Below are 19296 nucleotides of genomic sequence, written 5' to 3'. Positions count from 1 at the left end.
TGGATCAGTGCGTCAGCTTTGTATTTGCAAACACAGATCACATTACAAATCAGATTGTGAAGTTCAATGATTGGCTGCTGGAAATTGTCCAACCACATAATAGATCTAAAGAGTGAGTGCCAAATCTAATGCTGGGCATACATGGTTCGTTTTATATTATCAATCAAGCTGCTGATGGATGGCTCGATTGATAATATTCAACCTGTCCGATCACCGCGGCGGGTCGATACCGCGCTCGATCCCCGCGGGCGGACAATGGTAGAAACGAAAGGCAGATAAGGAAGTGCCCGCGGGGATCGATTTGCGCAGACGAGCAATGGCTCGATACCGGCGCATAATCTAACCATGTATGCCCAGCATCAGTCGCTCTCTGTACAGCACTAACTGATGCCTAGTACACACTATACAATTTTCTGTAGGATTTTCTGTTAAGGGGCCCATACACCTAACGATTTTTTCACCGATATACAGCGATTCGATCACTGTGATCAAATCGGCTGTGAAATCGCCGCGCACACCGCTGACAGAACGATCGATTTCCGTCTGAAATTAATCATTCCCGTCGATCCGTCCGTGCAGAAGATTTTTCTCTGTCGCCGCAGGGTCGGGAGTGCGTCGATAGCGGCGTTCGAACGCCCGACGACCAACGCAATACAGCGGAGATACATTTCCTGCTCCGCCGGCGCGAGTCCCCGCTGTCGCCGCTGTCTTCTTTCCGCGCTGGGTTCCGGACCGGCTGCAGCTACACAGAACTTCCTCTCCTGGCAGGAAGTTTAAACAGTAGAGCGCCCTCTACTGTTTAAACTTCCCCTGGACAGGAAGTTCAGTAGCTGCAGGAACGGTCTGGAGCCCGGAGCGGAGAAGAAGACAGCGGAGACAGCGAGGACTCGCGCCGGCCGGAACAGGTAATGTATGCAGGGGGGAGGGCGGCAGCTCCACAGATTGTGATCGGTTTCAGGCTGAAATAGATTCACAATCTGTTTGCAGTAAAGGCAGCCATACGATCCCTCTCTGATCAGATTCGATCAGAGAGGGGATCTATCTTTTGGTCGAATCTGATGGCAAATCGACCAGTGTATGGCTACCTTTAGATTTACCTGCCAGATCAATTTCTAACATGTTGAACTTTATCTATCTAACCATCTATCTGCCGAGCAATTAGGCATTGTTCTACTCAGCAGGAGATAACCAGAAGACAATGCACCAGAGATAATGACCATTCTCTACAGAAAATACAGAAAACCTGATACTGGGCATACACAGCACGTTTTATATTATCAATCGAGCCGCTGATGGCGCTCGATACCGGCGGGGAGAACAATGGGAAGAAACGAGCGGCCGATTAGCAGCGCCCGCGGGGATGAGCCATAATCGATCCGTGCGGACAAGTGGTGAGGCGCCGGTATCGAGCCGCTGGCTCGATACCGGCGCATAAACTGTCCGTGTATGCCCAGCATAACAGAAAAATCTAACAGAAAATTGTATGGTGTGTACTAGGCATCAGGCCTCTTTTCCACAGACTGTTGATAGGAAGTGAAATGCCTCTCAAACTTTCACAACTGCTCACTGCTGCCTGGCAACTGCTTGCTGAGCACACAGCTCAACCGTCCGTGGAAAGGAGGCCTAAATTTCAGTAAGGGCTCGTTCACACTAAGGGTGTTTGTTTGCCCTTATTTCCAGCGCAGGCGTTTTCAAAATCGCCAACAAAACGCTTGTGCAATGATTCTCTATGAGTAGGTTCATATCAGCGCGTTGCATCCGCTTTGCGGTCCATAAAGCGGTGCCTGTACCATTTTTGGGATGTTTTTTGCTATAATAGAAGGTATAGGAGGAGCGCTAAATGCTCACAAAACGCTTTATGCGGCGATTGCATTCATGTTTTTTAGAATAAATACATTGTATTTATTCTTTTTCGGGTCAAAGAGTTCACTTCCTGACTTGCATCAGGGAGTGAATGAAAAAAAAAACGCTCTGGAAAAGCACTTTTACCAAAAACGCAGCCGCGCAGGGGAGCACCGGGGGGAGGGGGGGGGGGAGGTAGGGTCTGGAAACCACTGCGCAAAATACTTGTGTTTGCCATTACGATTTTAGATGTGAACGAGGCCTAAATCGGGGCACCGCCACTGCGCCAGATCTCAATGACTCCCTGAGGGCCAGTCCTCACCAAAAAGAGCTAGTGTAAAAGCAAACGCTTAGCACTTTTTGAAGTGATTTTTGTTAAGGTGATTCTGATTTTTGGACCATTTTGGTGTAGCGGTTTCTATTTTTTGTTAGAGTACAGCTGTAACTGAACAGCTTCTTACAAAAATGCTTGGAAAATCCCTCTGATCTAGCGCTTTTCAGAGCCATTTTCCACTTTCCTTTACTTAACATTAACGCAGAAACGCCTCAGAAACCAGCAGATGCTGCAGGACCCGTGTTTGCGTTTGGGAAAAAAAATCACATCGCTCTGGTGTGATCCATCCCATTCAAATACATTAGACAAGCGCAAGCGTTTAAAACGTTTAGAAGCGCTCTTCGTATGCACCAGCCCTGAGAGAGAGAGAGAGAGAGAGAGAGAGAGAGAGAGGAGAGGGCGAGAGAGAGAGAGAGAGAGAGAGAGAGAGGGCGAGAGAGAGAGAGAGAGAGGGCGAGAGAGAGAGAGAGAGAGAGAGAGAGAGAGGGCGAGAGAGAGAGGGCGAGAGAGAGAGAGAGAGAGAGAGAGAGAGAGAGAGAGAGAGAGAGAGAGAGAGAGAGAGAGAGAGAGAGAGAGAGAGAGAGAGAGAGAGAGAGAGAGAGAGAGAGAGAGGAGAGAGAGAGGGAGAGAGAGAGAGAGAGAGAGAGAGAGAGAGAGAGAGAGGGAGGGAGAGAGAGAGAGAGAGAGAGAGAGGGAGAGAGAGAGAGAGAGAGGGAGAGAGGGAGAGAGGGAGAGAGAGAGAGAGAGAGAGAGAGAGAGAGAGAGAGAGAGAGAGAGAGAGAGAGAGAGAGAGAGCGAGAGAGAGAGAGAGAGAGAGAGAGAACGAACAAAGAGAGAAGGGGGAAAAAAAAGAGAAAACACAACTGAATTATTGTATACTGTATAATCCAACAGTACCTGAGCGCACAGATCAGCTGATCTGGGAATGGAGAGAGCTGTCATTACTCGCAGCAGCCGCTAGATGGCGCGCAGAGGCTGAGCTGGGAACGGAGAGAGCTGTCATGACTCGCAGCGGCCGCTAGATGGCGCGCAGAGGCTGAGCTGGGAATGGAGAGAGCTGTCATGACTCGCAGCGGCCGCTAGATGGCGCGCAGAGGCTGAGCTGGGAATGAAGAGAGCTGTCATGACTCGCAGCGGCCGCTAGATGGCGCGCAGAGGCTGAGCTGGGAATGGAGAGAGCTGTCATGACTCGCAGCGGCCGCTAGGCTGAGCTGGGAACGGAGAGAGCTGTCATGACTCGCAGCGGCCGCTAGATGGCGCGCAGAGGCTGGGAATGGAGAGAGCTGTCATTACTCGCAGCGGTCGCTAGATGGCGCGCAGAGGCTGAGCTGGGAATGGAGAGAGCTGTCATGACTCGCAGCGGCCGCTAGATGGCGCGCAGAGGCTGAGCTGGGAACGGAGAGAGCTGTCATGACTCGCAGCGGCCGCTAGATGGCGCGCAGAGGCTGAGGTGGGAATGGAGAGAGCTGTCATTACTCGCAGCGGCCGCTAGATGGCGCGCAGAGGCTTAGCTGGGAATGGAGAGAGCTGTCATGACTCTCAGCGGCCGCTAGATGTCGAGCAGAGGAATGGAGAGCTCTCCCGTGCCGCGCAGAGTCCTAGCTGGGAATGGAGAGAGCTGTCATGACTCGCAGCGGCCGCTAGATGGCGCGCAGAGGCTGAGGTGGGAACGGAGAGAGCTGTCATGACTCTCAGCGGCCGCTAGATGGCGTGCAGAGGAATGGAGAGCTCTCCCGTGCCGCGCACGCCGCACAGGATTCTGGGTGCCGGGAAGCATGGCCGCTGTCACTGTTCCTCCTGTGTGATGGAAAGCCGGGGGGACAGTCCCGGGTGAGGAGGATTCGGGGATTCCCGAGGCCGGGCAGTGGCGGCAGGTGAGGCAGTGACCAGGGAGGGACGCCAGAGGGCGCTGTGTCCCCGGCATCACGTGATCACTGCGGGCTGCATGCAAGTGATGCAGCTTGCACTGAATTGACAGGGAGTGCATGTGATTGTCCCCTTTCCCAGCTGCATGCAATTTGCATGATATTTGCATACAACTTGGCTTTATGAGCAGTTCATTGTCTCTCTCTGTTTAAAGCTACATACACACTGTATATTTTCCTCGGCTGGTATGATCACGATAATATCGGCTGGAAATCTAATGTGTGTGGCTGGGTGCCCCGGTATCGCTGGCCTCTCCTATCTGCCAGGTTTATGGATCAATGGCTTTCAGGGCTGGGTTCCACTACAGTGCTTTTCTGAGCGTTTAGGGTGCGCTTTAAGGTGCTAGCGATTTCCGTAAACGCTCTGCCAATGTAAATAAATGTAACAAGTTCCACAGTAATGATTGTCACAGGACATGCAGCATTTTCTGAGTGTTTTTCTACTTCCCCTGGGGGGTACTCACCTCGGGTGGGGGAAGCCTCCGGATCCTAATGAGGCTTCCCACGCCATCCTCTGTCCCACGGGGGTCTCTCCGCAGCCCTCCGAACAGCCGGCGACTGTGCCGACTGTCAGTTCAATATTTACCTTTGCTGGCTCCAGCGGGGGCGCTGTGGCTGCTTTCGGCTCCGAAGTAGACGGAAATACCCGATCTCAGTCGGGTCCGCTCTACTGCGCAGGCGCCGGAAACTTGCGCCTGCGCAGTAGAGCGGACCCGACGGCGATCGGGTATTTCCGTGTAGTTCGGTGCTGACAGCCATCAGAGCGCCTGCGCAGGAGCTGGGAAGGTAAATATTACGTCACCACTGCACGGAGGGCTGCAGCGAGACCTCTGACGGATGGAGGACGGCGTGGGAAGCCTCATTAGGATCCGGAGGCTTCCCCCACCCGAGGTGAGTACCCCCCAGGGGATGTTTTCACGTTACAGATTCTCTTTAACCACTTGACGACCAGGGGATTTTTCACTGATCTGTGCTGGGTGGGCTCTCCAGCCCGCAGCACTGATCAGGTAATAGGCAGGGCGATCAGACCTACCCCTTTTTTCCCCATTGGGGGATGTCCTGCTTGGGGGGGGTCTGATTGCTGCCGCTCTGTGTGGCCGAGCGGGGGGGCTCCTCAAAGCCCCCCTCCGCAGTGCGAGTCCTCCCTCCCCTTCCCTTCGCTCTATGGGCGGCACAGGACAGCGATCTGTCCTGTACCGCCTCTGATAGGCTTCAGCCTATCAGATGCCGGCGATCCCCGGCCAATCAGAGGCCAGGTATCGCCGATCTCCTTTACGGCGCTAATGCGCCGTATGATGTAAACACAGGGGATTTCTTCCCCGCGTGTTTACATTTAGCCTGCGAGCCGCAATCGGAGGCTCTCAGGCTGTTCATGGAGACACCCTCCGTGAACTGACATGGAAAGGCCGCTCGAACGAGCGGCCGTTTCCATGGAAACACCACTGCGACCTGCCGACAGTCGTTAAGTGGTTAATGTGAAGTATTGAAGCGCTGGCAAATCGTTCATAACTCGCTACACAGCGAATTGTGTGTGATTTTAATTCACTGCAAACTGTAAAAAAAATAATTTTAAATGACCAATCAGAATTAAAATTGCAAATCACTACACAATCGCTGGCAAAAAGCGTACACTTTTTAAAATCGCTCCCAAAATTGCCAGGCGTTTTTATGCGATTGCGGTTTGCATATATAAAACACATATGCGTTTTGTATACTTTTTGCATGCGGTTTTATATTTTTATGCAAATCACTTGGAAGACAACAGGAAGCGAAAATTCAGTAAAAAAAAAATATTTTTGTGAAAAACGCATACCATTGCGCTCCCATTGACTTTCATTATGTGCATTATGTCTTCGACCTCCAGAATTCGATTAGTCCTGTGCAAAGATCCGGTTCTGCCCAGCAAGGTTCATGTTTTTCTTGTTGAATTTCACTTCACACCTTCAGAACTGATTACTGAAAGATTGGTTCGATCCATACAAGCTCACTTTAGGCCTGGAACCCACTTCAAATCGCTATCACAATAGCTACCGTTTTTAATGAGTGTTTGGTAAGCGATTTCATGAGCGTTTTCTGTCGATTTTGGTAACGATGTTAAAAAGTGTAAGCAATTGTGAAGTGATTAGCGGTTAGCGATTTTAATTCTGATTGGTCCTTTCAATTAATTTTCATTTTGTTACAGTGTACAGTAATGTAAAGATGCTAGCAAAATTGCTCTTTGTAGCTTTTGACAAGCAATTATGCCAGCGTTTATATACTTTGCAGAAACGCTAACACAAAATGCTATGGCTCAAAAATGCTGCATGTCCTGCGATAAGCGGTTTCACGAGTGATTATGCCATTATATACTTTACATTGCAGAAACGCAAAATGCTCAAAAAATGCTGCATGCCCTGCGTTTTCGATTTTAGTATTTGCAATCACTCCAGTGGAATTTGGCCTATCCATTAACATTAGCTGAGCGTTCAGGGAAATCGCTAGCGTTTTGAAAACCTTCCTAAATGCTAATAAAAAATCGCTCTAGTGGGTTCCAACCTTCACTGGTTTCTGCAGAACTTTACTGAGAGCTGACTGTTGTTTCTCTAGCTCACATTACAGGAACGATGAAGCCGGGAAAAGGGAAAGCCAATTACACGGAGAGGGACTTCATATACAAGTTCCAGGCTGGATCCCAGAGCTACGTCCTCACCGTACCTCTCCAGTTCCCCGTCCATGAGAATCTGGACCACCTGCATGGACGTCTCATGCTTCTCCACGACTTGCCGTGTTTTATAGAGCAAGGTAGGTAGCCGGTAGTCTAGTTTACGGGACCTCATAGGAAACAGTTCTCCAATCACAGCACCCTCTCTACAGCATGACGCATTGTGATTGGCCAAATAGTGGGGGCGGAGTTTACTACAACCTATTGGAAACCTTGCAGTTGGAGAGGTGTGGTCCACCCAATTACGTTAACTGATTCCCTATAAGGTTTTCTGCTGGGTCACCTAAAGTAGACTAGCGCCGGTAGCCGGTAGCCGGATGGTGTATCGTGCAGAGACTTGCACACATATGTCCGTCATTCCGTATGTCCAGATCAAGTGAAGACTGCTTAGATGGCCGAAGCAAAACGTCACCATTCCTATCTTTAACCAATTAGCAGCTTCCATAGTGTTCTTTCGTTTGAGATAAGTGCACTGCTTTTAAAGAGAACCCAAGGTGGGTTTGAAGAACGCTATTAGGACACAGAGGCTGGTTCTGCATACAATGACCAGCCTCTGTTACTATACTGTGCCTCCCCCAGGCCCCCCCTGCGCTCTGCTGTCCCCGCCTACGTCCCTTCCCTCCCCGCTTCCGTAAGATGATTGGAGGGAAGGGATGTAGGCGGGGAGCTGCAATATAGAGGAGGCGGGGGAGCGGCGGAGAGTGACAGCCTGGATGTGAACAGCCTGCTAGTGACACGCTGCATGTCGCTAGCACTGCGTTTTTTTTTCTGGGGGACAGCAGAGCGCAGGGGGGGGGGGGAGGGGGGGCACAGTATAGTAACAGAGGCTGGTCATTGTATGCAGAACCAGCCTCTGTGTCCTAATAGCATTCTTAAAACCCACCTCGGGTTCTCTATAACCACAGTCTGCAGAACTCATGCTGTAAATTCTTGGAATGCTTTGATCTCTCTCTATTAGCAGAAAATATAGAAACTGAAAGCAGAAGTCCTCTGTTATTGTCTCACACTGCCCCCTAGTGATACATGGCCATAAATAAACATTGCTGCAGTACTAATTAGAAGCCTGGAAATGTAACAAATAAATAAAACAAAAAGTGCTAAATTGGCCTGGAGCACTTACAAACCTCTAAATTGGCTGCTAAAGGGTTAAAACCTCTTTGTAAATTCTGCGACATTAACCTTGTAGCGAGGAGCGTCTGCTCCCTCCCCGAGAATAGACTCTGTCTCGTACGATCACCTCTGCTCTTCTTTATTGGCAGATCTGAAGAAGTCTCTCCGTCAGTTCGTAGAGGAGGAAACCATTCAAGACTTTGACAGAGAGGCGGAGCTGGCACTGGAGGCCGTGGCTTCGGGTGAGGAGGATTCTGGGACATTGGCCAACGCCTGGATGAAATCCTATACGGAGGTGAGTGAGAGCAGGCAGTGTGTAGTTTGCAAAATGACTATATTTTATAGGAAAGCCATCAGGTTATTAACCTCCCTGGCGGTACGCAGTTTCAGATGCTGCGTCCGCGGGAGGAATTTTTTAAATAAAATTTGAATAAAATGCTTAAAGGGGAACTGAAGAGAGAGGTATATGGAGGATGTCATGTTTATTTCCTTTTAGACAATACCAGTTGCCTGGCAGCCCTGCTGATCCTCTGCCTCTAATACTATTAGCCATAGCCCCTGAACAAGCATTCAGCAGATCAGGTGTTTCAGTGGTTTAGACTTATAAGTCTGATCTGACAAGACTAGCTGCATGCTTGTTTCTGGTTTTAATCAGATACTACTGCAGAGAAATAGACCAGCAGGGCCGCCAGGTAACTGGTATTGATTAAAAGGAAATAAACATGACAGCCTCCATATACCTCTCTCTTCAGTTCCCCTTTAAGCTAGCACTTTGCTAGCTAACTGTGGCCCCCAAGTCCCCCGGCACTGCTCTGATTCCCCCCGATCGCCGGCGGCGGCAATATTTACCCGTCCGCGATCCCGCAAGAGCCGCATCTTCACCCTTTAGCTTCAGTCGTCGCTATAGCGGCGATCGAACATGTCATGCGCAGTCCCGATCTTCCCCATAGCAAAGCCTGGAGCTGATTGGGAGGCTGCGCCATCGCTGGATCCCTGGGGGGTACGTATAACGGCGGTGATCGGTGGGGACTTGGGGGACATCGTTAGCTAGAAAAGTGCTAGCTTAAGCATTTTATTCAAATTTTATTAAAAAAAACAAAAAAAAAACCTCCGAGGGCCATGTAGTCCTCTCTGGCGGCTAGCCCAAGCGTAGGTCGGACTTACCGCCAGGGAGGTTAATCACAACTCGCCATGAGAATGGGAGGAGCTTCCCCACAACCAATCATCTATCAGATACAAAAAAAAAAATCCTTTGGGGGAATCTCGGGTGCTTAAAATAATTGTATTTAGGCCTTGGCATTACTATCATGTTTACATTAACTAATCATTGAAAAACTTTAACACATAAACAAAGGGTAAAGTGACACTGAAACGGAAAAAACAAAACCTTATGATTTAATGAATGGTATGTGTAGTACGGATAACTAATAGTACATTAGTAGCAAAGAAGAGAGTCCCATGTTTTTATTTTCAGTTATACAACTTTTTTTTTATTACATTGCATCATTCTGTAATATCTACAGTTTACAAACTACACTCTGCATTTTAAACTATGAAACAGAGCAGATCTAATGACCCTTTGAACTTCTCTGCAGTAAAATCTTATATGAAGTTGTCTTTTACTGTTTCTTTGCTGTATAAGTGCTCCAGAAAACAGCACCGTAGCCAACTAAATTAGTCGGAGAGCCAAGATAAGCTCTTTTGCAAAGATCTATGTAGTGACGTGATTTTTGCCCCCTGCTTTTAGTGTGTGAAAGCATGTGAAACCACTTTTAGACACTAAGGCTTCTTGCACACAGGGACGTTACAGGCGCACGTTAGTGCAGCCTGTAACGCTCCCCCAACGCACAGCAATGTAACACAAGTGGGCTGTTCACACTGCCCACGTTGCGTTACATTATAATGCAGCAAAGTACTGCATGCTGTGCGTTATAGGCGGCTAAACCGCGTTAGACTGTTTGCACATGCTCAGTAGTGTTGGAGGAGGGGAGAGCGGCCGGCACATGGCTAATTAATATTCACTGCACTAAGTGACGTGCATGCAGTGTTTACTTCCTGGAGCGGCCGCTCTGTGCGGCGATTGGCCGGGCGGGACCACGTGATGCCACATGCGTCCAAGAGTACGCATCACGGCATCACGGGCGCCAGAGTGAGCTGCACAACGCGGCTCACTCCGACGTCCACACCAGAGAGCACCAGGCGTTGCGTTAGGGGCACGTTATGTGCCCTATAACGTCCCCTAAACGCAACGTCCTGGTGTGTAACTAGCCTAAAAGTATTAGAGGCAGAGGACCGCCATGACTGCAAGGCAATCTGCATTGTTTAAAAGGAAATGTCACCCTCCATGTCTCTCTCACTTTAGGTGGGCTTTAAAGGATAGCCGAGGTGACATGTGACATGATGAGATAGACATGGGTATGTACAGTGCCAAGCACACAAATAACTAGGCTGTGTTACTTTTTTTCTTTCTCTGCCTGAAAGAGTTAAATATCATGTATGTAAGAGGCTGACTTAGTCCTGACTCCCCTGACAGGAAGTGACCACACTGTGACCCTCACTGATGCCAACTAGAAAACCCTTTCCTGGCAGAAAATTGCTTCTGAGAGCAGGAAAGAGATAAAAAGGATCAATAGTTCATAGATTTTAGCTCTGGCATTCTTCAATGAATGTGTCATTGAGCAACAACAATAAAACAGTTAAAACTTACAAAGTAGATTTTAAACATAAAATAAAACTGTCAAGTCATTTCTAGGAGAAGGAAGATAGATACAATCGTTTAATTTATTAGTTTCTTTTCGCCTCGGGTGTCCTTTAAATTTGAGGCTTTTCTGTAGCCATTTATAAGCCAGGTGCTGTTTGGTGATGGGCAGTCACCATGCTACTTATTTGTGATAATAGACTGAATCTCTCTGCCATAATCGCTCTCCTCTCTGCCGCAGACCACGCTGGAACATTCCCGTCCGGAAGAGCCCAACTGGGACGAGGACTTTGCAGACATCTACCACGATCTCATCCATTCCCCGGCGTCGGAGACCCTCCTTAACCTGGAGCACAACTACTTTGTCAGCATCTCGGAGCTGCTGGGGGAGCGGGATGTGGAGCTGAAGAAACTGCGTGAGCGGTACGGTCACACATTCTGATAGTGGGAAGTGTTTACGTAAATATATCGCTGTGCGCTTAAAGTGGCGAAAAGGGTACCTGCAGCCTTTAAAAAATGCAGTTAGAGAAACCGTAACCAAGAATTGAACTTCATCCCAGTCAGTAGCTGATACCCCCTTTCCCATGAGAAATATTTACCTTTTCTCGATCGGATCATCAGGGGGCGCTGTATGGCTGATATTGTGGTGAAACCCCTCCCACTGTGTGATGTCATGACCATGGTCCTGGCAGTTTCCTGTCTGTGAACCTCGTTGCATTGTGGGAAATGGCCGTTTACTGCTGTTTCCAACTGCCAAAAAAGCAAGCAGCATCTCCTCCACTGACATCACATGCCAGCAGTAAAGATGTCACCATGTGATAAATGTCAGAATGTAAATCAGGGAGAGGAATGATTTTACAATGGGCAAACACTGACTAAATCATTTATACATAATTATGGTAAAAATGAAGCATGTTTTTCATCACATTATTTTCACTGGAGTTCCTCTTTAAATACTTAGCTCAGTAAGGGGAAGCCGGTGGACGGTCCGCTGCGCTGGGACCCACTAAAGAATTTTCAACGTTAAAGTCAAAGTTTGCTCGCGCCCGTACTCCTGCAGCTTGCGCATTAGCTGGCTTCTTTCTCTGTACGCGAGTGGCTTCCTGTTACTGTGCAGGTGTGAACCCACTGGCGCCTGCGCAGTGCGTCTGCACTCGTACATGGAGGGGAGCGCAGCTGGGAAGATGAGGATCCCAGATGGCTACCAGCGAAGGGGTTGCGGAGAACTGGGGAATATGCTGGAGCATCCAGAGGCTTTTACCTACTGTTGTAAATGGGTAACATTTATTTCTTAAAGTTATTGGGCCAGATTTATCAAAGCATTACCGACAGTTTTTTCGTCTTAAACTGTTCTAACCAGCAGGGGGACTGTTCTGCATGATAAGAACCTTCTAAAATCCTAGGTAATAGCGGCAGTTTAGCGTGAATTTCTAGAGCTGCACTACAGTTTAGAAATGTGCAAATCCATCCCTAAACTGGCGCAGAATAAAAAGTGCTTAATAGCAGTTCTACAGATTGAGCAGTGTGCAGGCTAGACATGATTTGTGAGGTGCTCCTCCCCCCTGCTGAATTCCTTCTTAGAGCCTGTCTGTACCAATACAGCAGGCGTGTTGGTTACCTCAGCAACAGCAATTCCCCTCACACACTGCACTGTCTGAGACCTTCCTAGCTCCTCCTATTCTACAACCGTTTTAGAAGGAACCTGCACTATCTAATGATTTCTTAGGATGTCTGAGACAGTTCTGCATGGGTTCCTAAAAACCTATCAATATTTTGTCTCGGACACTCTTGATAAATGCCCCCCATTATTCCTATTTAGTATTTATATAGCGGTGACATATTACGCAGCTCTGTACAGTTTTATTGTCCTGTCACTTAACTGTCCCTTAGAGGGGCTCACTATCTAATCCCACCATAGTCATATGTCTATGTATGTATCATAGTCTAGGGTCAATTCACAGGGAAGCCAATCATCTGTATGTTTTTAGGATGTGGGGGAAACCGGAGTGCTTGGAGGAAACCCCCATAGACACACAGGGAGAACATAAAAACTCCCTTCAGATGGTGTCCTGCTGGTATACAAACCAGGGTGCCCAGCGCTGCAAGGCGAGAGCGCTAACCACTACGCCACCGTGCTGCCCACTATTATATAATACAATACAATACAATAACATTTCTATAGCGCTTTTCTCCCATAGGACTCAAAGCGCTTAGGCTCTCTCAGATTCAGTAATTAGTAGGATGAAGTATTCACACAACAAAAGTTATATTTCTGCAAATGCCAAACTGAACAGGTGGGTTTTCAGTCTGGATTTAAACACGTCCAGGGATGGAGCTGTCCTGATCTGTTGAGGTAAGGAGTTCCAAAACGTAGGGGCAGCATGACAGAAGGCTCTGGGACCAAAAGTTTCCAAGTGGACTCTGGATATGACTAGATTATTAGAACCTGTTGATCTGAGAATGCGGGGATTGCTACGCAGCTGCAACATATCTTTCATATATCCAGGGCCTAAATTATTCAGGGATTTAAATGTCAGTAGGCCGATCTTGAATAGGACCCTCCATTCTATAGGTAGCCAGTGAAGGGAGTGCAGGACTGGCATTATGTGGCAGTGACGGGGTTGGTTGGTTAGCAGTCTGGCAGCAGTATTCTGTATCAGCTGTAGTCGGTACAAGACCTTTTTTGGAAGGCCAGTGTAGAGAGCATTGCAGTAGTCCAGTCGGGATGTGATGAAGGCATGGACTAAGGTTAGCAGATCTTCTGGGGGTATGAGGTGCTTGATTTTTGCAATGTTCTTCAGGTGAAAATAGGATGATTTCACCACAGCAGAGATTTGAGTTCTGAAGTTTAAATCCCCATCAATTAGAACTCCCAGGCTACGCACATGATCAGAGCTGCGTAGATCCGTGCCTCCTATTCCCAGTGGTGCAGACTGCAAGTTAAGTTGTTTTGATATCATGCTCTGCCCTCCTATCAGAAGGACTTCAGTTTTGTCTGCATTTAGTTTCAGCCAGTTGTCATTCATCCATTGCTGTAGTTCACGTAAGCAGGCATTTATAGTTAGAGTTGGGTCTGTCACACCAGGCTTGAAGGAAAGATATAGTTGAGTGTCGTCTGCATAGCAGTGGTATGTCAGGCCATGTTTTTGGATTAGTTTTCCCAGCGGTAACATGTAAATCGTGAAAAGCAGGGGAGAGAGGATTGAGCCCTGGGGCACCCCATACCTAAGTGATACAGGGGTGGACAGGAAGGGCCCCATAGACACTTTGTGGGTTCTGCCACTCAAGAAGGATTGGAACCACTGAAGAACTATGCCATCAATGCCGCAGTATTCCTGTAGCCTGTTTATCAAGATGTCATGGTCAACTGTATCAAAGGCTGCAGAAAGGTCTAGCAGTATGAGGATGGAGCACTCTCCTCTGTCTCTTGCCATGAGCAGGTGGTTGCATATTTGGATGAGGGCCGTTTCAGTGCTGTGGTGTTTCCTGAAGCCAGACTGGAATGGGTCATAACTGTTGTTTTGTAGGATTTTGGCTTCTAGCTGGAGGTAAACAGCTTTTTCAATTAGCTTGCCCAGAAAGGGAAGGTTAGAGACAGGTCTGTAGCTGGTCATTGCATCTGGGTCCAGGGAGGGTTTTTTGAGGAGAGGCCTGATGATTGCTTCCTTCAGTAAAGCAGGAAATATCCCTGATTTTAAGGAACAGTTTTTAGGAATACCGGTACGAACAGGTCGGGGCAGTTCAACATGAACTGTGTTGGGCCAGGATCTAGGTCACAGGTAGTTAGGCGGACGTGAAGGAGGATGCTTGATGTGACTTCTTCATCAATTTCTTTGAAGTTTGACCAAGGTGTTACATTGTCTCTGCTAATGGTCTTCGGCGCTATATTAGGCTCAGATGCTGTAAGTTGGATGGCGGACCTTATAGCGGAGACTTTGTCTGTGAAGAAATGGGCAAATTGGTCACAGAGGTCCTTTGAAGACTCGATGTTAAGTTTTTGACATGCCGGGTTGCAGAGTTTTTCCACTGTGCGGAACAGTTGGGCTGGTTTGTTAACTGCATTTGCAATCTCTTGTGATAGAAAGGATGATTTTTTTCCCGTGATTACCTTTTGGTAGCTCTTCAAGTGGAGGATTAAGGCATGTTTGTCTCCTGGGGACTGAGATTTGCGCCACAGTCTCTCAAGTTTTCGGTATATATTATCATAGCTGTATCTGCACGACAGAGGCGCTGATCCTGTGCAGCAGAGGGTTGCTTTTCTCACTGTACAACTGAACAGAAGATACTGGACTTTTTTTGAATAACAGACGCACTTTTTCTCCCCAAAAATGGGGTGAGAGTGTCACTGCATCTTATATTCCAAATACAGATAGTCCCTGACTTACAAATGCCCACTGAACCGCCACGATGTTGGGTCCTCCATTTACTGTCCCTGTGTTTCGTCCTTTGCTCCCCCAGTGTGCTTTTCCGCTCCTCTCGTATCTTCTTCCACTCCCCCTGTGTGCTCCTCCGCTCCTCTCGTATCTTCTTCCACTCCCCCTGTGTGCTCCTGCGCTCCTCTCGTATCTTCTTCCACTCCCCCTGTGTGCTCCTCCGCTCCCTGTGCAGGAGCAGCTCGTCTCACCTCATCCAGATGCGATCAGACCTCCCATCTCTCTCACTGCTTCCCTAGTGCTGGTCGCGTGTTATGAAACAATCATCAGAAGCCGGCACTAGGGGAGCAGTGAGAGAGAAGAAAGGTCTCTGATCGCCGCTGGAGCAGGTGAGATGGGCTGCCACTGCTTTTAACTATGCAAGTGGGAGCGAAGGGGGACACAAGAGGATTGGGGGGCACAAAGGGGGACAAAAAGGAGCATGCAGGGGGACTGACTGGGGCACGGAGGACACAAGGGGGGCACAACAATGGGGGGGGGGGGGGAGACCATCTACAAGACAGCCCTGCACCATGGACACAACAGGTTTAGTATACTGTATATTTTTTTCCCTCTTGGTTTCTGTCCTCTAAGCCTTGGTGCGTCTTATAGTCCGGACTGTCTTATATTGCTAAACATACTGTAAATACACGCAATAGCTGCTTCCAGAAAATGGAGGGAGGGGTTTTTTTTTTCTCAAATTACATTATTTTAGGATGAAGAAAGGCAGAACGTTTAGGCCATACATATCAAACTCCGGCCCGTGGGACAAATTTGGCCCTCAGATGGTTTCCTCACTTTGCATTATGTTTGGCCCACTCTAGACCACCAGAGAAGCTATATAGGAGGGTGAGTCCTAGATCACCAGGGAATCCATATGGGGAGGGGAAAGCACTAGATACCAGGGAACTGTATTGGGAAGAGAGGGGGCCACTAGACACCAGGGAACTGTATAGAGGAGGGAGAGAAGACAACTATACACCAGATAACTGTATAGGGAGGGAGGTCCACTAGACACCAGGGAGCTGTATATGGGAAGAAGGGAGCTATTAGACACCAGGGAACTTTTATAAGGGAGGGTGACCACTAGATATTGAGGATGGCCCACGACTTGGTCCCAGAGCTCACTTTGTATTTGGGTTTGACACCCCTGGTTTAGGCCCAGTGTCTGTTGCTGCGGTCCGTTATGATTTTGCTTTTGAGGTCGTTTGTTAGTTCTGATTCCGCTGCAGGTTCTGTAGTAATATTTTCTCCTCCCCGCAGGCAAGGCGTGGAGATGGACAAGGTGATGCAGGAGTTGGGCAAGTCTCTCAGCGACCAGGATGTGAACTGCGTCGCAGCTCAGCACTTCGAATCCCAGCAGGTGACTATTGCAGAGGACGCCGGGGTAGGGGGAGGTCAGTGAATAATACCGGTGGGCTTGCATGCACATCGAATGCAAACTGTATGCAACTCAGGACTGGGCCAGCCAGATGCTGTTGTTGATTGGGCCAATTCTAAGATAGATATAGTTTGCATTCATTTTGCATGCAAGGCAGAAATATTAGCATCTCATTGATCTTCTGTAAAGCCCTGTACACAGGTAGGAAAGGCGCCGGCAACGATATACAGTGGGGTGCGAAAGTTTGGACAACCTTGTTAATCGTCATGATTTTCCTGTATAAATCGTTGGTTGTTACGATAAAAAATGTCAGTGAAATATATCATGTAGGAGACAGTGATATTTGAGAAGTGAAATTAAAGAGACTCTGCAACAACCTTTTCAGCCTTATTTCTTCTATTCTATAAGTTCCTATACCTATTCGTATGTAGTCTGTCTTACTGCAGCCTTTCCTAGTTGCACAGTGGCTGTATTATCTCTGTTATATAATCTAATCTTCTTTCCTTTGTCAGCTTTGTCAGGCTCAGGCACTCAGGCAGGAATGTGCTGCTCTGCTTGTGATAGGCAGAAGCTATACACACACCCTCCACGCCCCCTGCAGGCTCTGTATGAGTCACAGACTGAGCTTCTCTCAGCCTATCACATGCTGGTTAGCAGCCATGTTTTTTGTTTGTAAACACTGCCTAAAACTGGCAATTACAAGCCAGGATTGCAGCAGAGAGTGGCAGAAACAGCACAGAGGGGCACAGGAGAACATAATGAATAGAATGGTATGCTTTTTATTGTAAGAATTTTGCAGTACAGATTCTCTTTAAGTTTATTGGATTTACAGAAAGTACGCAATAATTGTTTAAATAAAATTAGGCAGGTGCATAAATGTGGGCACTGTTGTCATTTTATTGATTCCAAAACCTTTAGAACTAATTATTGGAACTCCAATTGGCTTGGGAAGCTCAGTGACCCCTGACCTACATACACAGGTGAATCCTATTATGAGAAAGAGTATTTAAGGGGGTCAATTGTAAGTTTCCCTCCTCTTTTAATTTTCTCTGAAGGGTAGCAACATGGGGGTCTCAAAACAACTCTCTAATGACTTGAAGACAAAAATTGTTCACCATCATGGGTTAGGGCAGGGGTCGGCAATCCGCGGCTCCGGAGCCGCATGCGGCTCTTTTTCATCTTCGCCGCGGCTCCGGTGTCGGTGGCTGCAGCGCGCGTGACGTGTGCTGTTGTCGCTGGCCGGCAGCCTATCAGAGAGGCCGCCGGACCAGTGCAGTGCAGGGCTTGGGGCGGCCATTTTCCCCTAGCCCTGCAGGCAGGACGTGACGTAGGAAGAGGATCGTGGGAGTTGCGCGCCACAAGGTCGGGACCGGAGGTCGGGACAGGAGGAGATCGTGACAGGAGGTCTTCTGACTAGGTGAGTAAATGTTTTTTTTTTTCAGATCTGCTGAAGGATTGTGCATATGGGGGTCAGATCTGCTGAAGGATTGTGCATATGGGGGTCATATCTGCTAACGATTTGTGCATATGGGGGTCATATCTGCTAACGATTTGTGCATATGGGGGTCATATCTGCTAACGATTTGTGCATATGGGGGTCAGATCTGCTAACGATTTGTGCATATGGGGGTCATATCTGCTAACGATTTGTGCATATGGGGGTCATATCTGCTAACGATTTGTGCATATGGGGGTCATATCTGCTAACGATTTGTGCATATGGGGGTCAGATCTGCTAACGATTTGTGCATATGGTTTTGCGGCTCCCAGTTTTTTTCTCTTTTCGAAAACGGGTCCAAGTGGCTCTTTATGTCTTAAAGGTTGCAGACCCCTGGTTTAGGTGAAGGATACAGAAAGCTGTCTCAGAGATTTCAGCTGTCTGTTTCCACAGTTAGGAACATATTGAGGAAATAGACCACAGACTCAGTTCAAAGGCTTGAAGTGGCAGACCAAGAAAAATCTCAGATAAACAGAAGCGACGAATGGTGAGAACAGTCAGTCAATCCACAGATCAGCACCAAAGACCTACAACATCATCTTGCTGCAGATGGAGTCACTGTGCATAGTTCAACCATTCGGCGCACTTTACACAAGGTGCTGTATGCGAGAGTGATGCAGAGGAAGCCTTTTCTCCATCCACAGCACAAACAGAGCCGCTTGAGGTATACTAAAGCACATTTGGACAAGCCATCTTCATTTTGGAATAAGCTGCTGTGGACTGCTGAAACTAAAATTGAGTTATTTGGGCATAACAAGGGGTGTTATGCATGGAGGAAAAACAACACAGCATTCCAAGAAAAACACCTGCTACCTACAGTAAAATATGGTGGTGGTTCCATCATTCTGTGGGGCTGTGTGGCCAGTGCAGGGACTAGGAATCTTGTCAAAGTTGAGGGACGCATGGATTCCACTCAGTATCAGCAGATTCTGGAGACCAATGTCCAGGAATCAGTGACAAAGCTGAAGCTGCGCCGGGGCTGGATCTTTCAACAAGACAACGGCCCTAAACACTGCTCAAAATCCACTAAGGCATTCATGCAGAGGAACAAGTACAACATTCTGGAATGGCCATGTCAGTCCCCAGACCTGAATATAATTGAAAATCTGTGGTGTGAGTTAAAGAGAGCTGTCCATGCTCGGAAGCCATCAAACCTGAATGAACTAGAGATGTTTTGTAAAGAAGAATGGTCCAAAATACCTTCAACCAGAATCCAGACTCTCATTGGAACCTACAGGAAGTGTTTAGAGGCTGTAATTTCTGCAAAAGGAGGATCTACTAAATATTGATTTCTGTTTTGTGCTGCCCAAATTTATGCACCTGCCTAATTTTTGTTTAAACAATTATTGCACACTTTCTGTAAAACCAATAAACTTCATATCACTTCTCAAATAT

General features: G+C 47.9%; 1 protein-coding gene across 2 annotated transcripts in view; it reads left to right on the top strand.

Annotated features, from left to right (window-relative positions):
* The first annotated feature begins 3931 nt into the window (after nt 1-3931).
* FERRY3 (FERRY endosomal RAB5 effector complex subunit 3) overlaps nt 3932-19296 on the top strand; it is a 93240-nt gene continuing 77875 nt past the window's right edge. The window contains exons 1-5 of one of the 2 annotated variants that reach the window (XM_068278361.1): nt 3932-4050; nt 6688-6882; nt 8062-8207; nt 10852-11033; nt 16286-16385. In XM_068278361.1, the coding sequence (XP_068134462.1) occupies nt 6705-6882; nt 8062-8207; nt 10852-11033; nt 16286-16385 (606 nt within the window). In that variant the 5' untranslated portion in view covers nt 3932-4050; nt 6688-6704. The remainder of the gene's footprint in view (nt 4051-6687; nt 6883-8061; nt 8208-10851; nt 11034-16285; nt 16386-19296) is intronic. The other variant, XM_068278362.1, reaches the window with a different exon arrangement.

The sequence above is a fragment of the Hyperolius riggenbachi genome, chromosome 3 (assembly GCF_040937935.1).
Source record: "Hyperolius riggenbachi isolate aHypRig1 chromosome 3, aHypRig1.pri, whole genome shotgun sequence".
Lineage (NCBI taxonomy): Eukaryota > Metazoa > Chordata > Amphibia > Anura > Hyperoliidae > Hyperolius > Hyperolius riggenbachi.
This window is presented reverse-complemented; position numbering and strand designations above follow the sequence as displayed.